We start from the raw sequence: 22,744 nt of genomic DNA, 5'->3' as shown, positions 1-22,744 counted from the left end.
TACACTGGATAATGGGAGGATATGAATTAAATAATGCAAGGGAGAAGTTCTAATGCTCACTCAGTACCTGTCCACTGCCACCTTGGCTGCATAATGAGATGTCAACCACCGTGACGCTGATGAGACATGCAAAACACTGATACAGTGTGTAAAGGATGCTCATGGGAAGGTTTGGCAGGCTTAGATGTATCCAAATCCATTATGCTTAGTGAGCCTTCAGAATATTATTCCGGATCAGTGGACCAGACCTAATCATCGTGTAAGCATGCTGTTTGAGCAAAGTTACCCTGTGCTGATTCCTCCTTCCTCTTCTGGCCCAGGTGGGTGATATAATGTTCATTGGAGGGCAGATGCCACGTGCATTAAGTCAGTCATAGGGAAGCTAAATGGGTATGCCAGTGCATCCTCTGCAACCCAGCCCTCAAGGAGTCTCCATTAAGAAATGGAGGGCTGATGGAAAAATAACTTGCTAGGTGCAGATGCCTTCTTGGACTTTGGTTCTGCCTGGGTCTGCTGCACTGCCCTTTGTTTTTTAACACAGCACTAAGGAGAGGTTTTGAGGTGTAAGAATAGCATTTACTTCTTTGCTCAGTGATTGAAACTGGGATAACTGCTCTGCTTGCTTGTCAGAGAGAAAAAAACAGAACCAACAAAAAAGCAAAGGCTTCATCTGAGAACTGCATGGTCACTTAAGGCACTCTTGCTTTTCAGATTCCACTTAGCACAGTTAGGTCTAGCTTTCCAAATCTCTTGTATTCCTATTTATCTTAGAACCACACTTTTTCTTAGAATCACAGAACGGCTTGGGTTGAAAAGGACCTCAAGGATCATCTAGTTTCAATACCCCTAACATGGGCAGGGTCGTCAACCACCAGACCAGGCTGCCCAGAGCCTTCTTTTTTGTTCTTATTTTCCTCATTTACCATCTCTCTGGGCATCATTATTTGCAAGTGAGGAAGGAGAAGAGACAATTTTGCTTGTTGGAGTTATCTGGTACTTTATGTAGGTGGCGATTCCAAGACAGCATCTTGGGAAGTATATAAGGTTCTCTGTAAGCACAGAGCATGCCAGACATAAAGGGCTGCTACTTTATTTTTCTCAGCAATGCTATGCCAGATCCCCTGACCACGCTGTGTGTCTGTGAGGGTTGCAGGCGATGGACCAGCAGGGTTCTTGTGCTCTGTGTAGTAGATATGTGATATTCTTTCACTATCACTTTAGTGCCGTCCTTGTCCTGCGCTGTTGTCTGATGGGGGCACTTTGAGGATGAGAAGATTGCAGTTGGTTGCCTCTGCTTGTAGATGTATGATTGAAATATGTAGAATCTCAGAATCACAGAAAATCTGAGTTAGAAGGGACACAAAAGGATTATCAAGTCCAACTCCTGGCTCCATACAGCACCTCCCAATATACATATATATACACACAAAATAGATCCAGTAGCTTCAGTAGGAAACATTACCTAAGGCTGAAGATGCGATGTTGTCTTTCAAGCTTCTTCATCCTTTAACTCCAGAAATTGGTACAGCCCTAACACATTCTTATGCACTCTTCTGTGTCCTTTGCTTATCCATCTTCATCTGTCCTGTTTTCTTGGAGTGCTGAATGTTATCAGAAAGGAGAAAGATCCTCTTTTTGCTTTTTTTCCAGCCTTTCCCTTTGAGGAAAACCGCTGCACCAAATTGAGAGTGGTTAAACAGGATATGAGTGAAATGTGCCACTTACAAGGATGGATGCATTCTGGTCTGGGGAATGGATGGGAAGTCGAGAGTTGGATCAGATGAAAATTCTCTAAAATGTGATGTATATATTCTTTTGTAAATCTTCACTTTTAGCAACCCAGCAAGCTCACCCTTATGTTCTCTGTTTCTTAACCTCCTGCCTTGGACGTGGATATTTTCAGAGGTGGGGGTAGGAACACACCAAACCAAGTTGGATTTGCAGAAAGGGAGTGGAGGAGTCTGTAACAAATAAACACAAAAGCAGAAAGCCAGTCTTGAGGTGCAGATGCTATCAGAGCAGCGAGAGGGACCATCTGCAAGGTTGTTAAGATGTAGAGAACCAAGATGGCCTCCACAGTAACCACAGGCAATGTGAAGAGATAAATGGTTGACCCGAGCCTGTGTCAGGCTAGGATTGATGCCACTATCAGCCCTAGTGCCTTTGCAATGATTTTTTTAAAAATCTCTGATAGAGTGTGTTATCTAGTTACTGGCATGAGGGCAATGGCCTGGAGGCAGCGAGGAGGAGGAGGGGGGAGGACGAAGGAAAGGAGGAGTGAAAGAGAAAGGGGGGAAAGAAAAGGTCATTCTAGGAGGACAATCTCAGTTGGACGAAATAAGAAAATGAGGGCCTTGCCCTGAAATGGGAGGTAAATAAATAATAAAAAAATCTGCTGCTAGGTGTGCGGGAAAAGGATAAATGAAATTGCTTCTCCTTCTTTCATTTTTTTGTTTTCTTCGTTTTCTTTCTTTTTCTTTTTCTTTTTTTTTTTTTTTTTTCCTTTTTTCTTTTTTTCCTTTTAATAGGATCAGCCTTGGGCTGCAATGGGAAATTTAGGAGATCTGCTTCTGGTGGGTGTTTTTTTTTCTTCTTTCTCTTTTGCTTTAACTTTTTGCTTCCTGATTTGAGGTTTAACTCTTTCCTTTCCTGTTCTCAGCTAAAAACAAAACAAAACAAAAAACCAATGGCTGAATTATATATTTTTTTCTTCTATCCCCCACACCTTTATTTTACTGTTATTCCATTTCCCTCATCCCACCATCTTTCTAGTGTTACAGATTATTGTTGAAGTTGGTCCTGGAGCACTCCTCACCCTGTTGCACAGGAGCCCTGTTGGCTATTGCTCGTCTCCCCAAGGATGCCACTTCCCCATAACCCACAGCACACTGACACCTTTCCACTCCTATTTATACAGACCCACATGAAATCAGAATTGAGTTGAAGAACCAATTTTCTTCTTTCCCTCTATTTATTCCATCCCAAAAAGGAAAACAGATTGAGAGTAGAAAGTGTCATTTTAGATGCACAACTCTACAGGGCAGTGAAAGGAAGCCTTCCCAAAGGATTACAAGCAAATTTTCTCTGTTTTCTTGCAGACTCTTACATTAAGCCTTGTTGCCACTTTCCTGTTTAATTATGAAAGACTTTAATTGGCTCCTTTGGCATTTTTGGTAGATTCGGAGGGGGACAGTGGTAGGTGGTGGAAGCACAGCTCTGGTTCTCCATCTGTAGAACTTGCTCTTGACTTGGGGGAAAGGTGCTGAGGGTGTTTAGTGGCTGGTCCCATGCTAGCATGCAGGCTTTGGGCTATGGATGGATGGAGGGAGGCTTTTCCATCTCACCCTTGTGAATTTGAATGGAAAAGGTTGTGCTCCTTGGAGGTAAGCCTAGCCTAGGCTTGTTCTTCTCTTGTGTGGGAGTTTGGTTTAATGTATGAGTAGGTCTTGCTTTCCTTAGATGTGATGTGGGTTGAAGATGTCTCCAAACAGCTCTTGCACTGCTGGCGTAGTCCTCTGTGTCACTGTCTGAATTTGTGTCCTGTTTCTGATCCTTAGAATCCAGTTGGATCCAGAGCATCCAGCATCTACTGGATGTTGCATCTGGGACTCTCGTGTGAAGCTTGGTCCTACAGCATACTCTGCTACACTTGATTTTTCTGGGGTCTATTTTGGGATCCAGCAAAAGGCTCAGCACTGTCTGCTCCATTTTGAAAGCTCTGAGATTTTAGTAGGGTGGCTGTGGCTAGCATGGGGGCATTGGAAAGGTCCTGGCCATGTTTGGAACAGGGATGGAGATGTCTTTGTGCTGTTTAAAAATGAAGATTTGAGACTGAATTTGACCAGCTTCAGGTCTGAAGCACTGACATGCCAAATCTAGGTAGAGTTGGACAGTAATCAACACTAATTGTATTTTATTTGCTGCTCCGTTGTAGGCAACGAAAGGTGCTGCACAGTTGGCCTTGGTTGACATGTGCACGCCCAGTCCTGAACACATTTTAAATCTCCCTCCTGGTTCCCCTGTTCTCTCATCCAAATTGATTGGTTATAATCTTGTTGATTCTGAGCCTATACACGACTGTTGGCATGCATGAGGTGCTGTGGTGGTTCCATCTTCTGTAAGTCATTCCTGTTTATTTGCAGCTTATTTCCAGATGTGTGCAGAACAAAAACACGTGAGAGTTATCTGGGAATAAAATCGTTTGGACAAGCACTAGAAGGATATAGGGCAGTAATTCAGATGTTGATTATTCTGAGCCCATGGTTTCTGGAGAACCAGGGGCTCTTTCATATTTTGTCTTGATATTTTCTGCTAGACTATAGTCTAGACATGTAATGCCCGTGTCCTTTATGACATTAAATGTGAGGGGGATGCTGGGATACTAACATTGCTCCTATAGGAATGTAGCTCTGAAGACCTGAGCTTGGCGCCTCGTTGTGGTTTGACCCATAAGATCAGACTTCCAGGGAAGGTGGGAAAAAGTCTTGGGAGTTGAATTTGGTGGGTGACACAGCTGGGTTTTGCTTCGTTTAGAAAATAAAAGGGCTATGTCCTGAGGATAACAAGGACCTGAGAACTTCATCTTACATTGTAATTTCTTTTGTGTACAGACTTGGGCATAAGCAGTAAGGATGATTAGTACTTGTATTTGTATTTTACAGTTGTTTTTTTTTCTTTTTTTTCCCTGTTCTGTTACTGCTGGTGCTACAACAAAGCTTTTCCCAGACTAAACAACAAGAAAGAAGTGTACACCTGGAGGATGACTGAATTTCAGTTCAGAAACATTTGTTAACAAAAAAATAAATTAAAACTGCTGTAGCAAGAGGGAAAACCAGCATGCTTGAGCACTTGGCCACAATTAACCAGACAGCCTTCATTCTGTCTTTAAAAACAGGCTTAATTTTATGTGACTGCTAGTAAAACCAGGCTGTTTTCATGGTGAGTCGTCAGCAGCCGTGTGATGGACTGACTTAACAATCCCTTGGAGGTGCTGGGTGTTTTCCTTTGATTGGCAGCTCCATAGGGGGAAACCCCTAGTTCCCAATCTGTCCCTGGGGATAGCTGCAAAGCAAAGGACTTCATTAAGGGATGGTATGGCTGCCTCATAAAAACGAGCAAACGATTACCATCAGATTGGGAAGGAGCAGAGGATACTAGGTGCTCTGAGGATCCTGTGAAGAAAAGCAGAAGTCCCAGGGTAGGGAAGCATCAGGTGGAGTGGCTGCAATGGCATTAACAAAATGTTCCCAGTTGAATTCATGGGTGATGCAGGGCTGGGAGCTGTTAGCTCATATTCAGTTAAATTTCAAGTGTTAGAGCTCATTGGAGGTGATTTTAGCCACAGACAGTGTGTGAGGTGCTCGGTAAATTCAACTTCCTTGAATAAACCTGAGGCAAGAGGATGCCACTTGACTTATTGATTGATTTTTTTCCTGCTTTCACGCAACTTCTTTGGGTTTAGGATTCTGATTGAAGGTCAAGCTCAGTTTTTAAATCACTCAGGAACTGTGGTTCTCTTTTACACGCATTCTTTCACTCTAATTCTCATTTATTAGCATTTTTCCTCCTTCCTTACCTTGTATCTGGTGTGTGGAAAATGCAGATTTTGCTTTTGGTGTTGAGGACAGCAGGCCCGTATTGGCATGGATGTCATGAATGGCTATGGATGTTCAGGCTAACCTATGCAGAACTGGCTAAAGATGTGCAAAACAACTGGCAGGAAGCAATTGCAGAGTCATAGAATATCCTGTGTTGGAAGGGACCACTGAGGATCATGAAGGCCAGCTCCTGGCTGGACTTCACTACCCAAAGTCAGACCATGTGCCTGAGAGTGGTGTGTCAGTGCTCCCTAAGAAATTCTTTATTAACTGTAGAGATGGCTCACTCAATGTGAGTGTCTATCCCTGTTTTCCTGATCCTGGTACTTAGCTCCTCGATGTCTTGAATACCTCTCCCAGTGAACTGATGCCAAAATTCAAAGCTGACAAAGGCTCAGACAAAGAGGCAAAAATTGGGATTTCCCATGCAGGAAGGACTGCACTCAATGGTCATCAGCGAGGCCTAGCATTGAGGTTGGATACTGGGCAAAAAGAGTAAGGTGAAAGAGAAAGAGAGGTGCAGACTGCTCAGGGAGATGGTGGGGTCACTGTCCCTGGAGGTGCTGAAGAGCCATGAGGATGTGGCACTGAGGGAGGTGGTCGGTGGACATGTTGGGGGTGGGCTGGGGTTGGACTTGGTGATCTCAGAGGTCTTTTCCAACCTCAGTGATTCTCTAGTTTTCAGCTCTGGGTGTTGCAGACATCGTGGGGTGACAATTTTGTTGGCAGTTCTGAGAAGTTTCTCCAGGTGGTGATAGCTGGCAGCTGGCTTTTGGGGTTTGCACAAGATGCTTTGCTTTCACTTCATGTAGATATGTACTCTTTCAGGTATGTACTTTAGAACAGTGCCCATCTCTGCCTGAAATCAAATCTGCCCTTGGGAAAATGCTACCTTAAACACTTGAATGCATTGGGGTATGGATGTGCCACCACGGTTCCTTGGGAAAGAGCCCCTAAATTTGATATCCTGCCAGATGATGTAGAGGCAGACAAATGTTGTGTGTGGGTGGGCAGACAGTAAAAGCCATGACACATTGCAGGGGATCTGTTCCCAACAATGATAAGCTGTTCCAGCCCCACAAGACACAAGGATGGCTTCATAGCTCAGACAGCAGCAGTTTGTGCTTTGAACTCAAAAGGCTCTCAGTTCAGAGTGCGATGCATTAGTCGAGGAGCACTCTTGCACGCCACTCTCTCATCTCGTTATCCGATTAAAATGAATTTTGGGCTGAAATCTGTTGAAATGACAAGAGTGGCTTCTGTCCCGCAATATGTGATGCTGCTCTTTGGCTGAGGCGTGGTTGTTCATGGCACAGCAATACAGTGCAAAGTGCTCTCAATGAATGTCAGCTGGCTCAGGCTGCTGGAATGGTGCTGCCTGCACCCCTGCTGAAGTTGTCCGTCGTGTGCTGCTGTCAGCTCAAACTGTTGAGGAAAAAAATAGAGGCATTATTACATGGAGAATCCATTCTAATTTTAACTCTATTAGATTAATGTATTGAAAAGTGCGTTTCTGCTCTAGATATTTCCTTGTTTGGAAGTTGTCTTGCATCAGGAATGTTTGTTCAGCTCCTTGCAGATGAAGATCTTGGGCTTTATCTGGATTCACTGCAATTAAACAGACCCCTTTGTCTGCAAGGGAATAGGTGGGATGTACCTAGTATTTTAAATGCCACTGAACACCCAGCATCCCATTAGGAAGTGGAAAATTCAGGTTGAAGTGGCAGTCCAAAGGTAACCTTTACTGAGGAGTGACATCTCCATAGCCATCATAACCCAGAGTTCCCCTATTGCTTATGTGACCTTTTCTGTGAGAGTCCCATCTTCACCTTTTTACCTTTCTGGCAGATAAGTGTTTTTGATGATGACAATAAAGATACGGAAAGCACTTTTATTCTTGGTTGCCCCATCTGGGCTGTGCGTTTGATCCGAACGGCCAGCGTCCCAGTCAGATTGCACTATCAGATGGAGCTGGCTCTATTTCCTGCATTATTCTTCCTGGCTGTACCACATTATGCAATTATGTTTGCATTTAAACCTGAGCACTTACCTGTAATGATGCTGTAGTTCAGTTCATGATACATTACAGCACTAGATAATGCATACAGATAGGCTAAGAAAGCATGTTGTTGATGTGCTAAAACTAAACAGGACATTGCATTTGAAAGCGGACTCTGAAAGCTCGCAGATTAGGATGAGACACTTAAAAAGCTTGCATTACTGAAATAACAGCCATGCAGGGCAAAATCCTCTCCCTGCTGGGCAGGTACAGGATTGAAGGGACATTGCAAGGCTTCAGACTACATCTCGAAAGATAGAATCATAGAGTGGCGTGGGTTGGAAGAGACCTTAAAGATCATCTAGTTCCAACCAAGGATATAGAATCACAGCATCACCAAAGTTGGAAAGACCTACAAGATCATCCAGTCCAACCATCCAAACGTATGTTACACCTGCTCTTATCTTGTGTGCTCTTGCAGCTTGAAAAGCAAATGGTATCCTGGGCTCCATCATAAAAGGGAAGGCCAGCAGGGACAGGGAGGTGATTGTCCCCCTCTACTCTACTCTTGCAGGCCCCATCTGCAGTACTGTGTCCAGAGCCCCCAGTACAAGAAAGACAGAGCTGTTGGAGAGAGTCCAGAGGAGAGCCCCGAAGATGATCAGGGGGCTGGAGCACCTCTACTACAAAGACAGGCTGAGGGAGCTGGGCTTGTTCAGACTGGAGAAAAGAAGGCTGTGGGGTGACCTCATTGCAGCCTTCAGCACCTAAAGGGAGCCTACAAACAGGAGGGGAATCAACTCTTTGAAAGGGTTGATAACAGCAGGACAAGGGGAAATGGTTTTAAGTTGAGTGAGGGAAGATTTAGGTTGGATGTCAGGGGGAAGTTCTGTGCTGTGAGAGTGGTGAGGTGCTGGAACAGCTGCCCAGAGAGGCTGTGATGCCCCGTCCATCCCTGGAGGTGTTCAAGACCAGGGTGGATGGGGCCCTGGGCAGCCTGGGCTGCTGTGAAATGTGGAGGTTGGTGGCCCTGCCTGTGGTGGGGGGTTGGAGCTTCATGATCCTTGAGGTCCCTTCCAACCCAAACCATTCTGTGATTCTGTGATTATCCAGTTAAGCTTGGAGGACCCTGTGGTGTATTATGGGGTACTACACTGGGACAAGGATGCCAGACTGCAGGACTGCATCAGATCCTAGCCTGTGTTGGATGGAGCACAGCCTCGAGCTATTTCCTTGTGCTTATCCAGGTCCTTCCTCTCAAATGTGGAATCTGCTTGAAAAAATACATTTTAGGTGAAAATGGTTAGGCAGAATATTTTGAGGAAGCTCCGGCAGTGATTCAACAGATTCCCAAACCTACTACAGTCAGCCATGAATTTTCATCACAGGATAATGAAGCAACCTAATCTTGCTTCAAAATATACTGGCAGATACATCAGTTTCCCTTGAAATAAGGAGAGATTGTAACCTATAGTTTTCCTAACAGGTTGCCTATCTGTCATATTTTGTGAGTCTGTGGATGGAAGGGGCTAGATTTGGGTGAGGTGCCAGGTATCATCCTGTTCATTGGAGAGAAGGATGTGTGAGTGTGTGTGATTAAAATAAAGGCAGCCTGTACTAATTGGTAGCCTTCGTACAGCGTGTTCCCTCCTACTGCTCTGTGCTGAAGTGAGCTGCTGAAAGATACAGTCAGATTGGGTTTTTTGCTGGTTTTTTTTTTGGAAAGGAAATAGGAACTTTGCTTTTCATTCCATCTGAGTCAACGTTTTCCATTGGTTGAGCATCCTTGCATCCTTGCTAGGTACATGGAAAAATCTAACGGTGTGCTTCTGTTCTGCCTCTCCAGTTTGGTGTCTGCCCAAAACTTTCTCTGCTTCCCTCCAGACTTTCCCACCCAGGCTTAGGCATTCCCCACTTTTTCTCATGAATCTCAGTGCTTTTCTGAGTCATTGGGCAGCAGCTGCTGCTCCTGCACCGACCCTTTGGTCCCTTGCAATGCAGCTTGGGCATCTTAGCCAGCAACCGTGGTCAGATTTTACTACCACAGAGAAAAACTGTCATACACTCCAAGTCATTTTCTTCCACAGTGCTTTCCTTTATCTTCAAAATTAAGATTTCTGATACTAGGACCAATATCCTGCCATAAGCTTCATAAAACCCCAATAGATATGAGAACAGCGTTTTACTCAAATAGACATGGGACTTTCCACGAGTTGCATGGCTTGTTTTGTTTTGGAGTGCTATAACCCTGCTCCTATCCTCCTGTTAGTTGGTATTTTGCTTTCAGACCAGCTTTTTGTGTTTGGATGTTAGAAACCTACACAAGCTACATGTGAGGCATGCACTCCTTCCTCCAAGAGCAATGTCTTTTCAGTGCCCTACGAAAGCACTATTAGATCAAACTAACATTTCTTGTCCTTAATTAAATACCTCTGGTGCAAAGAGCCTTACCTTCTGTGCTTGGAAATTGCAATGATTACTCCTCTGCTGGAAAAGAATTTTTTATTTTGGCGATTATTTCTGAGTACTTTTTTTTTTTTTTTTAAATAAGAATTAAACTCGTTCTCATGCCATTGTCCACTTGCAAATTGGGCTGAGACTGACTTGTGCCATGGGCTCTGACCTCCAAAACTGCCCATTCATTTTTTTTCTGAACTAATCAGCTAGACGAGCTATTTACAGTTGGCTTTTGGGTCTTCTCACTGCTTTTGTGGCTGCCCCTGTCTGAGTAATTAATGACAGTGTGGCTTGTTTTTGGTCTTGAGTTACTAATGCTGTTGGCTGCAAATACATTTTTACCTCTGGGACGTGCCAGCTTCCTGGTTCTAGTCCCACCTCGTTGGCCCAGGTCAATTTTTTGTGTGTAAACAGATTTATCCTGTAATGGTTGGAAAGAGAATAGGTCATTCATCAGTCCCATAGAGAACATGTCCAGCCAGATTCTTCTCTTCTTGTACTCATGCAGCTCAACAGAAATCAGAAAGGCTGCTAAAATTCAGGGGGGAAAAAAGAAGAAAGTAGTTATTATGTTGTAATTCAGAGCTTAGGATGTCTCGTTAAGACCTAACAGTACTAGAGAGTGCAGCTCATGTCCAGCCACCTGCCCAGTCCTGATGCATTTAATATTAATGAAGGAGCCATTATGTGGATTTCGTGGGCTGGGTAATATCACCTGCATTTTAGAACTGGTATAAAGGATAGAGAAATTAAATAGCAACATGTGATGAAAACAGTCATTAAATTTTTTTTTAATCATGTTTTGGTCTTGGGAAAGCATAGGTTGGCTAAAGTCTATGTCAGTTCTACCATAATTCATAAGGCAATGAGTTCATTTTGGCAGAAATGATTTTTTTCCCCTACTGTACAGTTCCTTAGATATAGAATCATAGAATGGCATGGGTTGAAAAGGCCCACAATGCTCATCCAGTTCCAACCCCCTGCTGTGTGCAGGTCGCCAACCAGCAGCCCAGGCTGCCCAGAGCCACATCCAGCCTGGCCTTGAATGCCTGCAGGGATGGGGCATCCACAGCCTCCTTTCTTTCTTTTGACTTTTAATGTAAATACAGCTCCTTAGTGAGTTGTGACTTGAGCACAACCATTCCTGTGTGGTGTTTTTTGTTTTAATATCATTTATTTCAGAATTACTGGAAGAAGATGACTCAGGCATCTGTCAACCTTAGTTGAACGGTTGGCTACCAATGTCTACTCACTTGGGTAAGCCATAGGTGGTCTCTGCTGTGACATAGTTTGTAGGGGCACTTCCTTTCACATCTCTGGATTATCAGTTAAATTCTTCACTGTTTTACCAACACAGTTTGTACCAACATCTGAAAACTAACTACCACCCCGTTATTCTTTTCTAAACTGGCAGCAGGGCCTGTCTTAACACTAGTATCCAGGGAAGAAGAACATCAGTGGTTATTCCACATTGTTTGCATGATATCATCACACAGAATTGAACTGAGTAAGGAATTTTTCAAGTATAGGAGACTGCTGAATTCCTGGGGGCCAGGAGGCTGCCTATCTTTGGAAGAAGGACCGGACAAACAAGAGATGTTAAAATATGCTCCCCTTTCTGCCCAGGTGTTCTTTCAAAGGACTTTTCAAATGCAACCTGATTAAAGGACATAGAAATGGTAGAAAAGAATGTGGTGCTTTTGCTAAGAGAATTGAGGTGGGCTATCCATTGCAGCCCTTCCCTGTCAGGTAGCAGATTATTTTGCTCTGCTCCTGTAATGAGGATTAAGTTGTACCCCCTCCATCTTGGGAACGTTTGGAGAAGTCTTGGGATCTTCTACATTCCACATTACCCTTGATCATCTTCAGTTTGTGTGCTCTTTGATTTTGTGGCACAGCCAACTGGATTCTCTTCTTTTTGGTGAGACTGTGTAAATACAGATATTTGTGTGCCAAATAAGGCATTGCTCTCTGCTGCTCAAGTGTTGGGTGTTTCTGTGTGTTTCACAATGTAAGGTGCTTGCTGCACTCTCTGGGACAGCCCTAATCCTTCTTTCTCACCCAGCGCTATGTTTGCTTTCATTCTTGCCTTCAGCAAACCCTTTGTATGCTGTCAGGAATGAAAAGAAGATTGCAGAAGTCATCTTTTTGATTTTGATTTATATCAAGGATACTTTTCACACTGACTGATGTCGTGCATGCAGGAGACATAGAAGAGCAGAATAAAAGAGTGTCCCTGTCATGCTTGTCTCAGGGATACAGGCTGTGCAGTGAAAGACCTCCATACACCGACAGAATTTCTATGACTTTTCAGTTGTGGTGAACACTGTTCGTTAATCTGGTCCAGGGTTTGAGTTTCCAAGAGCAGATGAGGCAGGAATCCTGCCAAAAGGAAAGTTCAACTTCTTTGGGCGTTGGGAAGCACGTTGTATGCTGACTCCACTGACTGTAGCAAATGCATTTGCATCTCTTTCAAGCATGTGTAGGAGGGAGGAGCCTCCACCAATTTGTCTGTTTAATTATAGATGTTCTATCCACCTTCCTAATTGCTCCTTCATTAAGAAGTAGCTTGTTGTTTCTTGTTTCCCTAGGAGCTAAAAATAATCAACTTTTGTTTGTTTCTGTAAATATTTTTTTTTGTTTGCCCTTGAGGAGATAATTATTTCTATTGTTGCATGAAGATGGTGGCCAATACAGGAGGAATTAGAGCAGATGGCTGGAAATACTTCCCTTGTAAAAGATATCTAGGGTAATAAAATACCTCCCCTCCTCTTTTGTCTCCTCCTAATACAGGTTCTTTTCTTTCCTCAGGTAGGTGGGGGTTGCGTAGGGCTGTAAATCTTTTCCTGTTGTATTAAACTGAGCAGCTGTCAAGAGTTCACAGCCCGGAAAGTGAGCTCCCTGTATCCATCACTGAAATTACAGTGTTTTTAAATGTGGTGTGGAGTCCTGAGTCTGCAGGGTGGGGAAATTCACACCGTACTCCATCACTTCAAATGTTAACCGTGTCTCTCTGTGGTGACTGAAGACAGGAACACTTGCTCTCCATACGCGCTGGCTAAATGGCGATCTGTCAGCGCCAAGGAAAATGCTGCCCCGTGTGTGTCAGTCTGTCAGAAGTTCGAAACCTGTGGCTGTCGGTGGTTGTACATAGCAGGAAGGATGCTGGGGATGGAACTGATGGTCATCTCAGTGCTGGAGAGGTGTCACGCTCTGTGCCTTAGTGGCTGTATCTAGGGAAGGGATGAAGCTGGCTACTGAAGTTGGGGGAACCTGCCTGACCTCAGTTTGCTTTTCTATGGCTCTGTGTTAAATAAACACAGGCTGGATCCAGAAAATGAGAGCATGGAGCACAGCAGCAAGCAGCATCTGTGCTGCTTAGCTCAACCATTTCTTCGAGGTTTGGTTTTAAAGTTTCTGATTATTTTTTTTCTGATCAGAGGATGCAGCTCTGTGTGCTTTTTATCAGTCACAGAATCACAGAATGGCCTGGGTTGCAAAGGCCCACAGTGCTCATCCAGTTCCAACCCCCTGCTATGTGCAGGGTTGCCAACCAGCAGCCCAGGCTGCCCAGAGCCACATCCAGTCTGGCCTTGAATGCATCCAGTCCTTCTATTATGACTTTACTTAAGTGAACAAATTGAAATGTCACCACAAATTGAGATCAAATGGGCTGCATTCTGCCTAAACAGGAGTTTCTCAACCTTTTAAATCCCAAATGTTACCTTGTATTTTGGTGGAGGGCAGTTAAAGCTCACCAGCGGCTGTGCTGTGCTATTAGAGTGCTTGTAATTCACAACAGTTCAGATCAAAAACTGAAGGTATGACGACTTATGGTCCCTTCTGTTTGTGACTTGTCTGCCAGCCCGTGTTGGAATGCAAACATATCTCTATTTTTTTTCCACTTGTTGCAGTTGCTGCTGCTGTTTGTGGGCCCTGGTAGTCACAAGCTGAGAAATGGGCACTCAGAGCTGGTGTTCCCAAGGCTGACATGCAGGCAACTCAGGGCTGGCTGACAGCAGCAGCAGCCAGCAACAGGAAGTGGAAAGAAATGTGCCTTAGAATGGAAAAACGAGGTGCAGGAGGAAAGCAGAGGATAGTGTGCTGAACTGCAAGGAGCCTGTGCATCTTTTGTTTTATACTACTGAAATATTATTTTATCATTAAATGAGTCATTGTTCGGGAGCTTTGATGGGAAGGGAGCTATTTTGCAGGCTTGGTTATCAGAGCGGGTTTCCTATGGAAAGCAAATGTGAGGGTGCATCCTTCAACATTCTGGAGTCCAGTTTAAAAGCTCAGTTTGTGTTATACATATGTCCTTGGGGAGGACACCAGAAGAGTCTCTTGCCTCAGTCTATCTACTGATCTTGATGGACTCTGCAGGAATACGGCAGCTTTGAGGTCTCGCTGAAAAAACTGATCCTGAACCGAATTGAATGTGGGGCTGGGAACTGTACAGGGCCTTTATCATTAACTGAGAACTTTTTCAGGACAATGTGTGTCACCCTGAACCAACCATTCAGATCAGAATGAAGGCCTGGTTGTATTCAGAGTAGTCTTTGCCTAAATCACCTCTGTGTGTACAAAAAAAGGCAGCTCTGAGGCAGCTCTGAGGATGTATTTCTCACCTGTCCCAGGCTGGGACGGAGCGTGAAGCCACCACCTTGATGCCACAATCAGCTCTGGCCTCATCATTCAGAGCTTCTTTCATTCCAGTTCCTCTTTCTCACGTCCTTGCTTTCTGTCTGCCTGCCATTTGTCATGCTCCATGCTGCAAATGATAAAAGCACGGGAGGAAAGTGCCCACTGCTGGCCACTGGCAGGCAGCTTTCCTGGCTCTGCAGGCTCATTATGCTTCGTTCAACACACACAGGTGGGATGGGCACTCAGCCATCACTCCGGTGCTTGCAGCTGCTGCTGCCCTTCAGTCTTCTGTATAAGTGTTTAAATAACTATAGTTGGATGCTGAGTGCCAAGCAGCGCAAAAGAACTGGAAAAGGAAGCAGTATTGAGTCCATGAAAAATCTAATGGGGAAGGATGTTCTTATCCTGCTCCGCTGTGGGCAGAAGAAGCTGGAATCTCTGCACAATGGAGATGTTTTAGATGTGGTCTTCAACAGATGAAGTGGCTGTCTTACTGTTTTGCCTTTAGAGTCTTAGGTGAGCCAGTATGTCCCAGCAGTCCTGAGAACATGCTCAGGGCAGTTGGACAAGACAAGTGTGATAAGTGAGGAGGATCCCCAAGATCACTGGGACAGACCAGAGCGCGGATTTCCAGAGCTGTGAGTCTGTTACCCACTCTGCTTGATGAGGAATGTACAGTTAGTCTGCGTGTATTTCAGTTTGTATTATTTGACCATGGGCTGCTTAATAGGACCTGCACTGGATGATCTTAGAGGTCTTTTCCAACCATAATCACACAATCACAGAATGGTTGGGTTGGAAGGGACCTCAAGGATCATGAATCTTAAACCCTCTGCCATGTGCAGGGCCACCAACCTCCCCATTTCATAGCAGCCCAGGCTGCCCAGGGCCCCATCCAACCTGGCCTTGAACACCTCCAGGGATGGACGGGGCATCACAGCCTCTCTGGGCAGCTGTTCCAGCACCTCACCACTCTCATAGGAAAGGACTTCCCCCTGACATCCAACCTAAATCTTCCCTCACTCAACTTAAACCATTTCCCCTTGTCCTGCTGTTATCTACCCTTTCAAAGAGTTGATTCCCCTCCTGTCTGTAGGCTCCCTTTAGGTACTGAAGGCTGCCATGAGGTCACCCTGCAGCCTTCTTTCCTCCAGGCTGAACAAGCCCAGCTCCCTCAGCCTGTCTTCATAGTGGAAATGCTCCAGCTCCCTGATCATCTTTGTGGCTCTCCTCTGGACTCTCTCCAACATCCATAGTGATTCTACATTTCTGTAACCACCATTTATCCAAGGCCATAACGAGAGACTGCACTGTCCTCAAAGATCTTCTATAAATATTCTTTCATCTTAGGGAAGGCAGTGGGGCTACAAGAGAAGGGTCACCAAGTAAAAGCTTCAGCTGTCTGGTTTTCCTCCATTGGTCGGATGCCTTCCCTTGATTTCTGTGGAGCTGCTTTCCCAGTAGCCCCTCTACACTCTCTTCTGTGCTGTGGCAATTCTAAGTGCTTTGAGCAAAATCCCTTTTCTCCTTTCAGGCAGGTTCATAGAACCACAGAATGGTTTGAGTTGGAAGGGCCCCTTAAAGTCGCACTCTGTGCACTGAGCAGGGACACCCACAGCTCCATCAGTGCTGTCTGCAGGGAAAGGACACCACCACCTCTCTGGGCAACCTGTGCCACTGCCTCACTACTGTAACTGTAAACAACTTTTTCCTTTTATCCAATCTAAATCTCCCCTCTTTTAGTTTGAAACCATTTCCCTCATCTTATCACAGCAGGCCCTCCTAAAGAGTCTGTCCCCTTGTTTCTTACACCCCCCCTTCAGATACTGACCGGCCACTCTCAGGTCTCCCCAGCACTTTCTCTTCTCCAGGCTGCACAGCCCCAGCTCTCTCAGCCTGTCCTCATAGCAGAGGTGTTCCATCCCAGGGATCATTTTGTGGCCTAGAATAGGCTAGAAAGAGAAACTATCATTCAAAGCAAACAACACTCTTGTTAGACAGCTACCAATCAGGCTATTAAGTCCACGGTGCTAGCAAGAATAACCTGCTGTATTCCTCAGACCCCTGTTCTCCCACTAGTGTTAACTGGGGCATCTGAGCAGCTTGGGAAGTACAGGGGGATGTCAGAGAGACTTCAAGCCATGTTCAGATGAATCCCACTGTTCCATAGCTGTGTCTTGCAGTGTTTTGCTAGTGTTGGTTGAGGTTGGGCCAGATAGGAATTTGTGGCATCTGCAATTCCATGCTACAGCTGAGTTGATAAGCAGCGTGTCTGGGAAATGTGTGCCTTTCTTCCTCTGTTGTAGAATCATGGAATGGCCTGGGTTGAAAAGGACCACAGTGCTCATCCACTTCCAACATCTGCTGTGTGCAGGCTCACCAACCAGCAGACCAGGCTGCCCGGAGCCACATCCAGCCTGGCTCTGGGCAGAGAAAAGAGCTGTTCTTTGTTTTCTGCTGAACTGCTGCTTACAAATGCGAAGGTTTATCCACCTGGGGACCCACAGACGGGAAGAACGAGCTCTGAACCTCTTCCTCTCTTTTCCCTCAGCCCGCCCTCCAGCTGTGCGGTCGCTGGGCCGAGGCTTCCAGCTGGCCCGCTGGCCGCCCGCCGCAAGATGGCGCCAACGTCACGGTGGAAGCGGGCAGGACGCTGCTGCTGGGCGCCGCCACCGCCGTGCTGCACCTGCTGCACCTCAGAGGTCTGAGGGGAACTGGGGGGGGCGAGGGCGGGCTGTGCAAAGGGCTGGGGGAGAATTTAATTCGTATGTATGCATGCAAATGGCATCGTTTATGCTGTTTGGATCCTGGAGCTGGTGGAAAGGCGTGGGAGTGCGGGGAGGGAAACCCAGGGCAAGTTGCAGTTGCATGGGGGAAATGGCTTCAAGCTAAAGGAGGGGAGATTTGAGCTGGATGTAAGGAACAAATTTCTATGATAATGGTTGTGAAGTGCTGGCACAGGTTGCACAGAGAGGCGGCGGTGCCCCATCCCTGCAGACAGCCCAGGGCAAGGCTGGATGAGCACTGATGGAGCTGTGGGTGTCCCTGCTCAGTGGGGCAGGTGGCCTCGAAGGGTCCCTTCCTGCTCAAGCCATTCTATAACACAGGATGCTCATCCCTAAAATTAAGCCCTGGTGGTGAAAGTTGTTGTGCACGTCTTTGGTGTTAAGTGAATGAGTTGTTCTGGTGCAGCTGCTTGCTCAAAGTTAAGCCTGTATGCAAGATTAAGCTGAAGTGAACCTTGACAACGGAAAGAGGCTTTAGGAGCTAGGACTACTCCTCTGATAATAATAATTTAATACTGTAAGGATGTTAAAGGGACTGGTTTTCCACTGAGGTGATAGTGGAAAGTACATATCTGACAGCTATACAGGGATATTATTTTGAAAGATCATTCTACAGAGATAAACTTTAACAGGTTTTATCCATACTGCATGAATATTTCCAATGAAGCTTGAACTTGATCAGTCTAGATTGCCAAGAACTGCAACACTGGGCATCATTCCTGCTGAAAGCAAAGAAACAGGAACACCGAAAAATACACTAACAATTTATGATTGAAAAAGTAAGGAACGCTTTAGTATGATTTTTTCTCTTCTCTGCCCCAATTGAAGATGGTGAAGCTTGGTGTTGCAAGGTGCTTCTTAACCCCAGTGTGATTATGGTGTGAAGTTGAAGAGATAGGTCAGAGGTCAGATTTTCTGAGACTTTTGGCTGGCAATCCACATAGGAATTTGGGAGCTCATCCTCTGTCTTCTCTAAGAAGTGGGTCACAGCCTTGCAGCAGAAGCCTGTTGAGCTTTGGGCCTACTTGAAGGCAGATTTATCACTGAGATAGGGCTGGGGAAACCTTGTTTAAATACAGAATCAAGATATCCTGAGGTCTGTTTGGTGTGAGACCAAGCTGGAGTCATCTTTCCTTACCTTTCTTTAAGTTGCCCACCTCTGGGGAGTTGTTTAGGTTCCTGTATTGATCTAGAGAAACACACATCACCAAAGACATGCTCATCTTAGCTATGATAGATATCCATCTTAAGAAGGATCTCAGTTAGGTGATCCCCTTAGAGTAACAACTCCTGAGTCTCTGAACTTGTCAAATAATTGCCAAGTTTCCCCAGCTGCAAAATGGGCATGACAATAAACCCCAGGCCTGCGGGCGAGTGTAGAAGCGCACTTTGATTGAAGCCTGAGCTGAAGTGTTTCTGTAGCTGGAGCTGGAGAATGGGATTAAATTGTAGTTCTGCTCCCTTTGGCTTTCTTGACTCAGCACCAGGCTTCCTGTGCACTCAACCTGAAACAGACTTTATGGATGAAAAAAGCCTGTAAAGCTACAGAGTCTGCTCTTTTGCAAAGATGCTGTTGCGCCCTGCCCTCCAGGTGGTGTATCCAGCAAACACATCCCAAATATGTAGGCCCACTTCTGGAGATTTCTCATTTTTAAGACGCCACGAAGATTTCGGATACAGTTTGTGTAGGGTGACGTCACGATCGTTTCAACAGTGTAGAAATTGCTTAAAGATAGTTATAACAAGGACATCAGCTGCACGTGCATCTATTGGGTGACCCTGCTTTGGCTTTATTAGCACCCAGACAAATGCATGTAGAGGTATTGGTAGTGACCAGATTGTCTTTACAGAAGATCTGGAGGCTAAAGCAATAGTTTTTAAGCATTTAGGATTAATGTAAGCAGCTGGATCCTGCCCACTACCATGAGGACCACCAGTTTCTGCCTCCCCTGTGACAAGCAGAGCATGGACACGTGATTATCAGCAGTGGAATGTTTAATATCCAGACTGCAAAACTGCTCAGACAATACTGATTGGGGAAGAGATACAGGATAGACAGACTGTAGCTAACTGGTAAATTCAGCAGATTGCAGTTATTGTTGTGATCTCGGCATCACAAGTGTGGTAATATTTATGATAACCCAGGACAGATGGAAATTTCCCTTATGCAGAGCTTCCACTGGAGCAACTAATTTGTCTTGTTGATGCCTCAGACATATTACTACCTTTATCTGAAGTTTTAGTACTGAATTGGACAGCCTCAAGAGAATGCTGGAGACTGGAAAAGCTGGCTGTTCTTCTTCCAGGGTTAGCTTGGCGGTGAGTTCTGGTGCGATGTTGCAGGTATTTTCTGGTGGGGTTGAAGGTCTCAGGCGTTCAGCAATCCATTTGTTTTGCAGTGGCAACCTTGAGATGCCCAGAATTGTAGGAAAAAGGGAAAATGTTACTTCAGTCAATCATAGAATCATAGAATGGTTTGAGTTGGAAGGACCCCTTCAAGGCCATCTGTCCTTGCACTGAGCAGGGACACCCACAGCTCCATCAGTGCTCACAGCCCATCCAGCCTGACCTTGGCTGTCTGCAGGGGCAGAGCACCCACTCTGGGCAATGGGTGCTGCACGCAGACCTGGGGAGGAAGGAAATCTAAATACTGATTTTGCTTGACTTTTTCCTAGGCTTTGATGCTATTAGCAAAAAGCATCAAATATTAGCTGATACATCTGCATGCATACATGTCAGATAAGTAGTGCTTCACTAGTTCTTCAGCTTCAGTGCTGATAAAGACTAGGTATGAATTCACTGAAAGATGGAATAACATCTTTCCTCTGTTTTTCCGTCCTTAAACCTATTTTAAAATCCCTTGTCCGTAGCCAAGGTTAGAAAATATTTTCTCTGTGGTGTTTTCTGTGCCATTTACTCAACCCATTTGGAATATGCATTGTGATAGTTTTTGCAGGCAGTTTCTAGTTCATATTTTCTTTTTTTAATCAGGCAGAGACATTACAATTAAAATACCGTAAAAGCGATTCTGGCAGTATTGCAATAAGCATGTTTTTTAATTAAAGAAAGAACATGGGATGTACAAATAGTACCAGCTAATGGGAAATTTCATCCAATGTATTTTTTAATTGAGATTTAAAAGGAAGAGTAGTCAGCCCTGTTTCTCCCCGCCGCTGTGATATTTTTCTGTGTTGTTACAGTGAGGTGCACCAAATCTGCAAGAATTACAGTCTCAGAACCTTAAAGTCTCTGTTGTTTTGATGGGAAAAAAAAATGCAAGGCATTAGTTCTTTAGAATGTTAGTGCCATTTTAGGAGGAATTCAGTATTATTCATTAGAATTCAAGCCACAGAGTGGGACGTTCCCCAGAGAAAGGATTTTAAGGCCCATCTGTAGCAACTTGAGGGGTTTTTTGGGGGTTCTTTCTCAGCTATAAACCCTGGTTTGTGTTTGGCCACGGGCTGCAGGTCTTCCTTTCCCGTTCTGTTTAGGATGGTATTATAGACAGCACGCACACCAGACTCTCAGGGCTCATGCTTGTTGGTGAAATTGATTTTTTTGCATCTTCAGTAGCTCCTGAGACTCCTCCAAGGTGTTGCAGGAGGAGCGGACTGGAAAAAACTTGTTCTGAGCATGCTGGTCTGGGCTGAAAGCTGTTTTCTGGCATGGAAAGGGAGAATGTATCCCTGTTGGAGAAGTAGATGGTGCTTCTAAGTATAAGATGGAAAGGTCCTGCATCTGTCTGCATCTGCCCTAGATGCTAAGCAGCCCCCCCCCCAATGACACTGTCCCATTAGTAGTTCCATCCTTGCACACCCATATGTAGTACAGAAATATCCCCTGCAGCAGGGATCTAAGCCTTTGGATGTGGCTCTGGGCAGCCTGGTCTGGTGGTTGGCACATAGCAGGGGGTTGAAACTAGATGATCATTGTGGTCTTTTTCAACCCAGGCCATTCTGATGATTTTTAAAGCTCTTAAATGCAAATAAATATCTTCAAAGGCGTAAGTAGGTATTGTAAGCACAGAAGTACTGATGAAGAGTCATGTGTAGCAGGGCACTGCATGAAGATTTCAATTTCACTGTATCTCCTCTTCTTCTGATGGCTTAACAAACTGTGCATTGCGATAGCTCTTCTGTGAGAACAGGCTTCCACTAAGAAGAACAAGTTCCAGCAGCAAATCAGTGATGTGTTTAAATGTAAGTGCCAGAAATCAGCTAGAGATAAGTGTGGGTGGAGTATAGCAAGTGGAAACACTGGTCTGATGGTCACCCAGATAGACCATAATAATAATTCTACTCCCTACAACTGTTCTTTCCCTGATGTCCCCCTCTTTTGCTGAGGGTGGAGGACTCAACAGGTGTCCATCACCTGTAGACTTGAAATAAGAGCCTGAGGACTGATTTTTTTTCTTGCATTTTCGTGCTTAGTGTGATACCTTCTCAAGGCTTACATGACAGCTTAGTCATAAACTCACCAAGGCTGGAACAGACCTCCAAAATCACCCAGTCCAACCATCCGCCTACCACCAGTTCTTCCCCACTAAGCCATGTCCCTTAGTGCCACAGCTAAATGTTTCTTGAACACCTCCAGGGACAGTGAATGACTCCACCACCTCTCAGGTCAGGCCATTCTATCTGAGAGTGCTCAAGCAGCTGCTGGTTCCTCACGCATGGACAGATGAAGGCCTCCATCTAACAAAATGCTGGAATATGTATTTATCTTTGTAGCATTATTGATGTTCTGGTGGAAACACATAGCTGGTTTTGATCTGCACCTGTATATCACGAGAGTGAAGGAACTTATGTACGGAGGTTTGGTCTTGTGGTTCAGGCAGCCTTGGGATGGAGCCAGTAGGACAAACTTCTTCACATCTTGCTTGACACTGGTCCAGCCTGCAGTAAACTGTTATGGCTCATCCAAATGCCACGTGAGCCTGTCAACAGGTCTGTGAAATAGTCTGTTGTTCCCACTGAAGGCCTGTAAACTCTGTATTTCTCTTCCCATACAGAGGAGGATCTATGTTTTGTATTGTTGTTGCTTTTTTTTTTCTTCTTTTTCTTGCAACAAGGATGCACCTGACATAACACTTAAGGTCATGTATAGTTCTTTACAGAGAGAGTGGTGAGGTGCTGGAACAGCTGCCCAGAGAGGCTGTGATGCCTCGTCCATCCCTGAAGGTGTTCAAGGCCAGGTTGGATGGGGCCCTGGGCAGCCTGGGCTGCTGTGAAATGTGGAGGTTGGTGGCCCTGCATGTGATG

The 22,744-nt window shown here is 45.1% G+C and overlaps 1 protein-coding gene across 6 annotated transcripts in view; it reads left to right on the top strand.

Moving 5' to 3' along the window:
* PKHD1 (PKHD1 ciliary IPT domain containing fibrocystin/polyductin) overlaps positions 1-22,744 on the top strand; it is a 244,911-nt gene that overhangs the window by 61,650 nt on the left and 160,517 nt on the right. For all 6 annotated transcript variants that reach the window (XR_008208610.1, XM_052690766.1, XM_052690757.1 and 3 more), the window contains one exon: positions 17,249-17,399. Coding sequence is in view for 5 of the 6 variants with exons in the window: in XM_052690766.1 (XP_052546726.1) it covers positions 17,249-17,399 (151 nt within the window). In the remaining variant the exon portion in view is untranslated. The remainder of the gene's footprint in view (positions 1-17,248; positions 17,400-22,744) is intronic.

Source organism: Tympanuchus pallidicinctus, unplaced genomic scaffold (genome assembly GCF_026119805.1).
Source record: "Tympanuchus pallidicinctus isolate F22 unplaced genomic scaffold, pur_lepc_1.0 scaffold1, whole genome shotgun sequence".
NCBI classification, from domain to species: domain Eukaryota; kingdom Metazoa; phylum Chordata; class Aves; order Galliformes; family Phasianidae; genus Tympanuchus; species Tympanuchus pallidicinctus.
The sequence above is the reverse complement of the archived record's forward strand: the minus strand, read 5'-3'. Positions and strand labels throughout refer to the sequence as shown.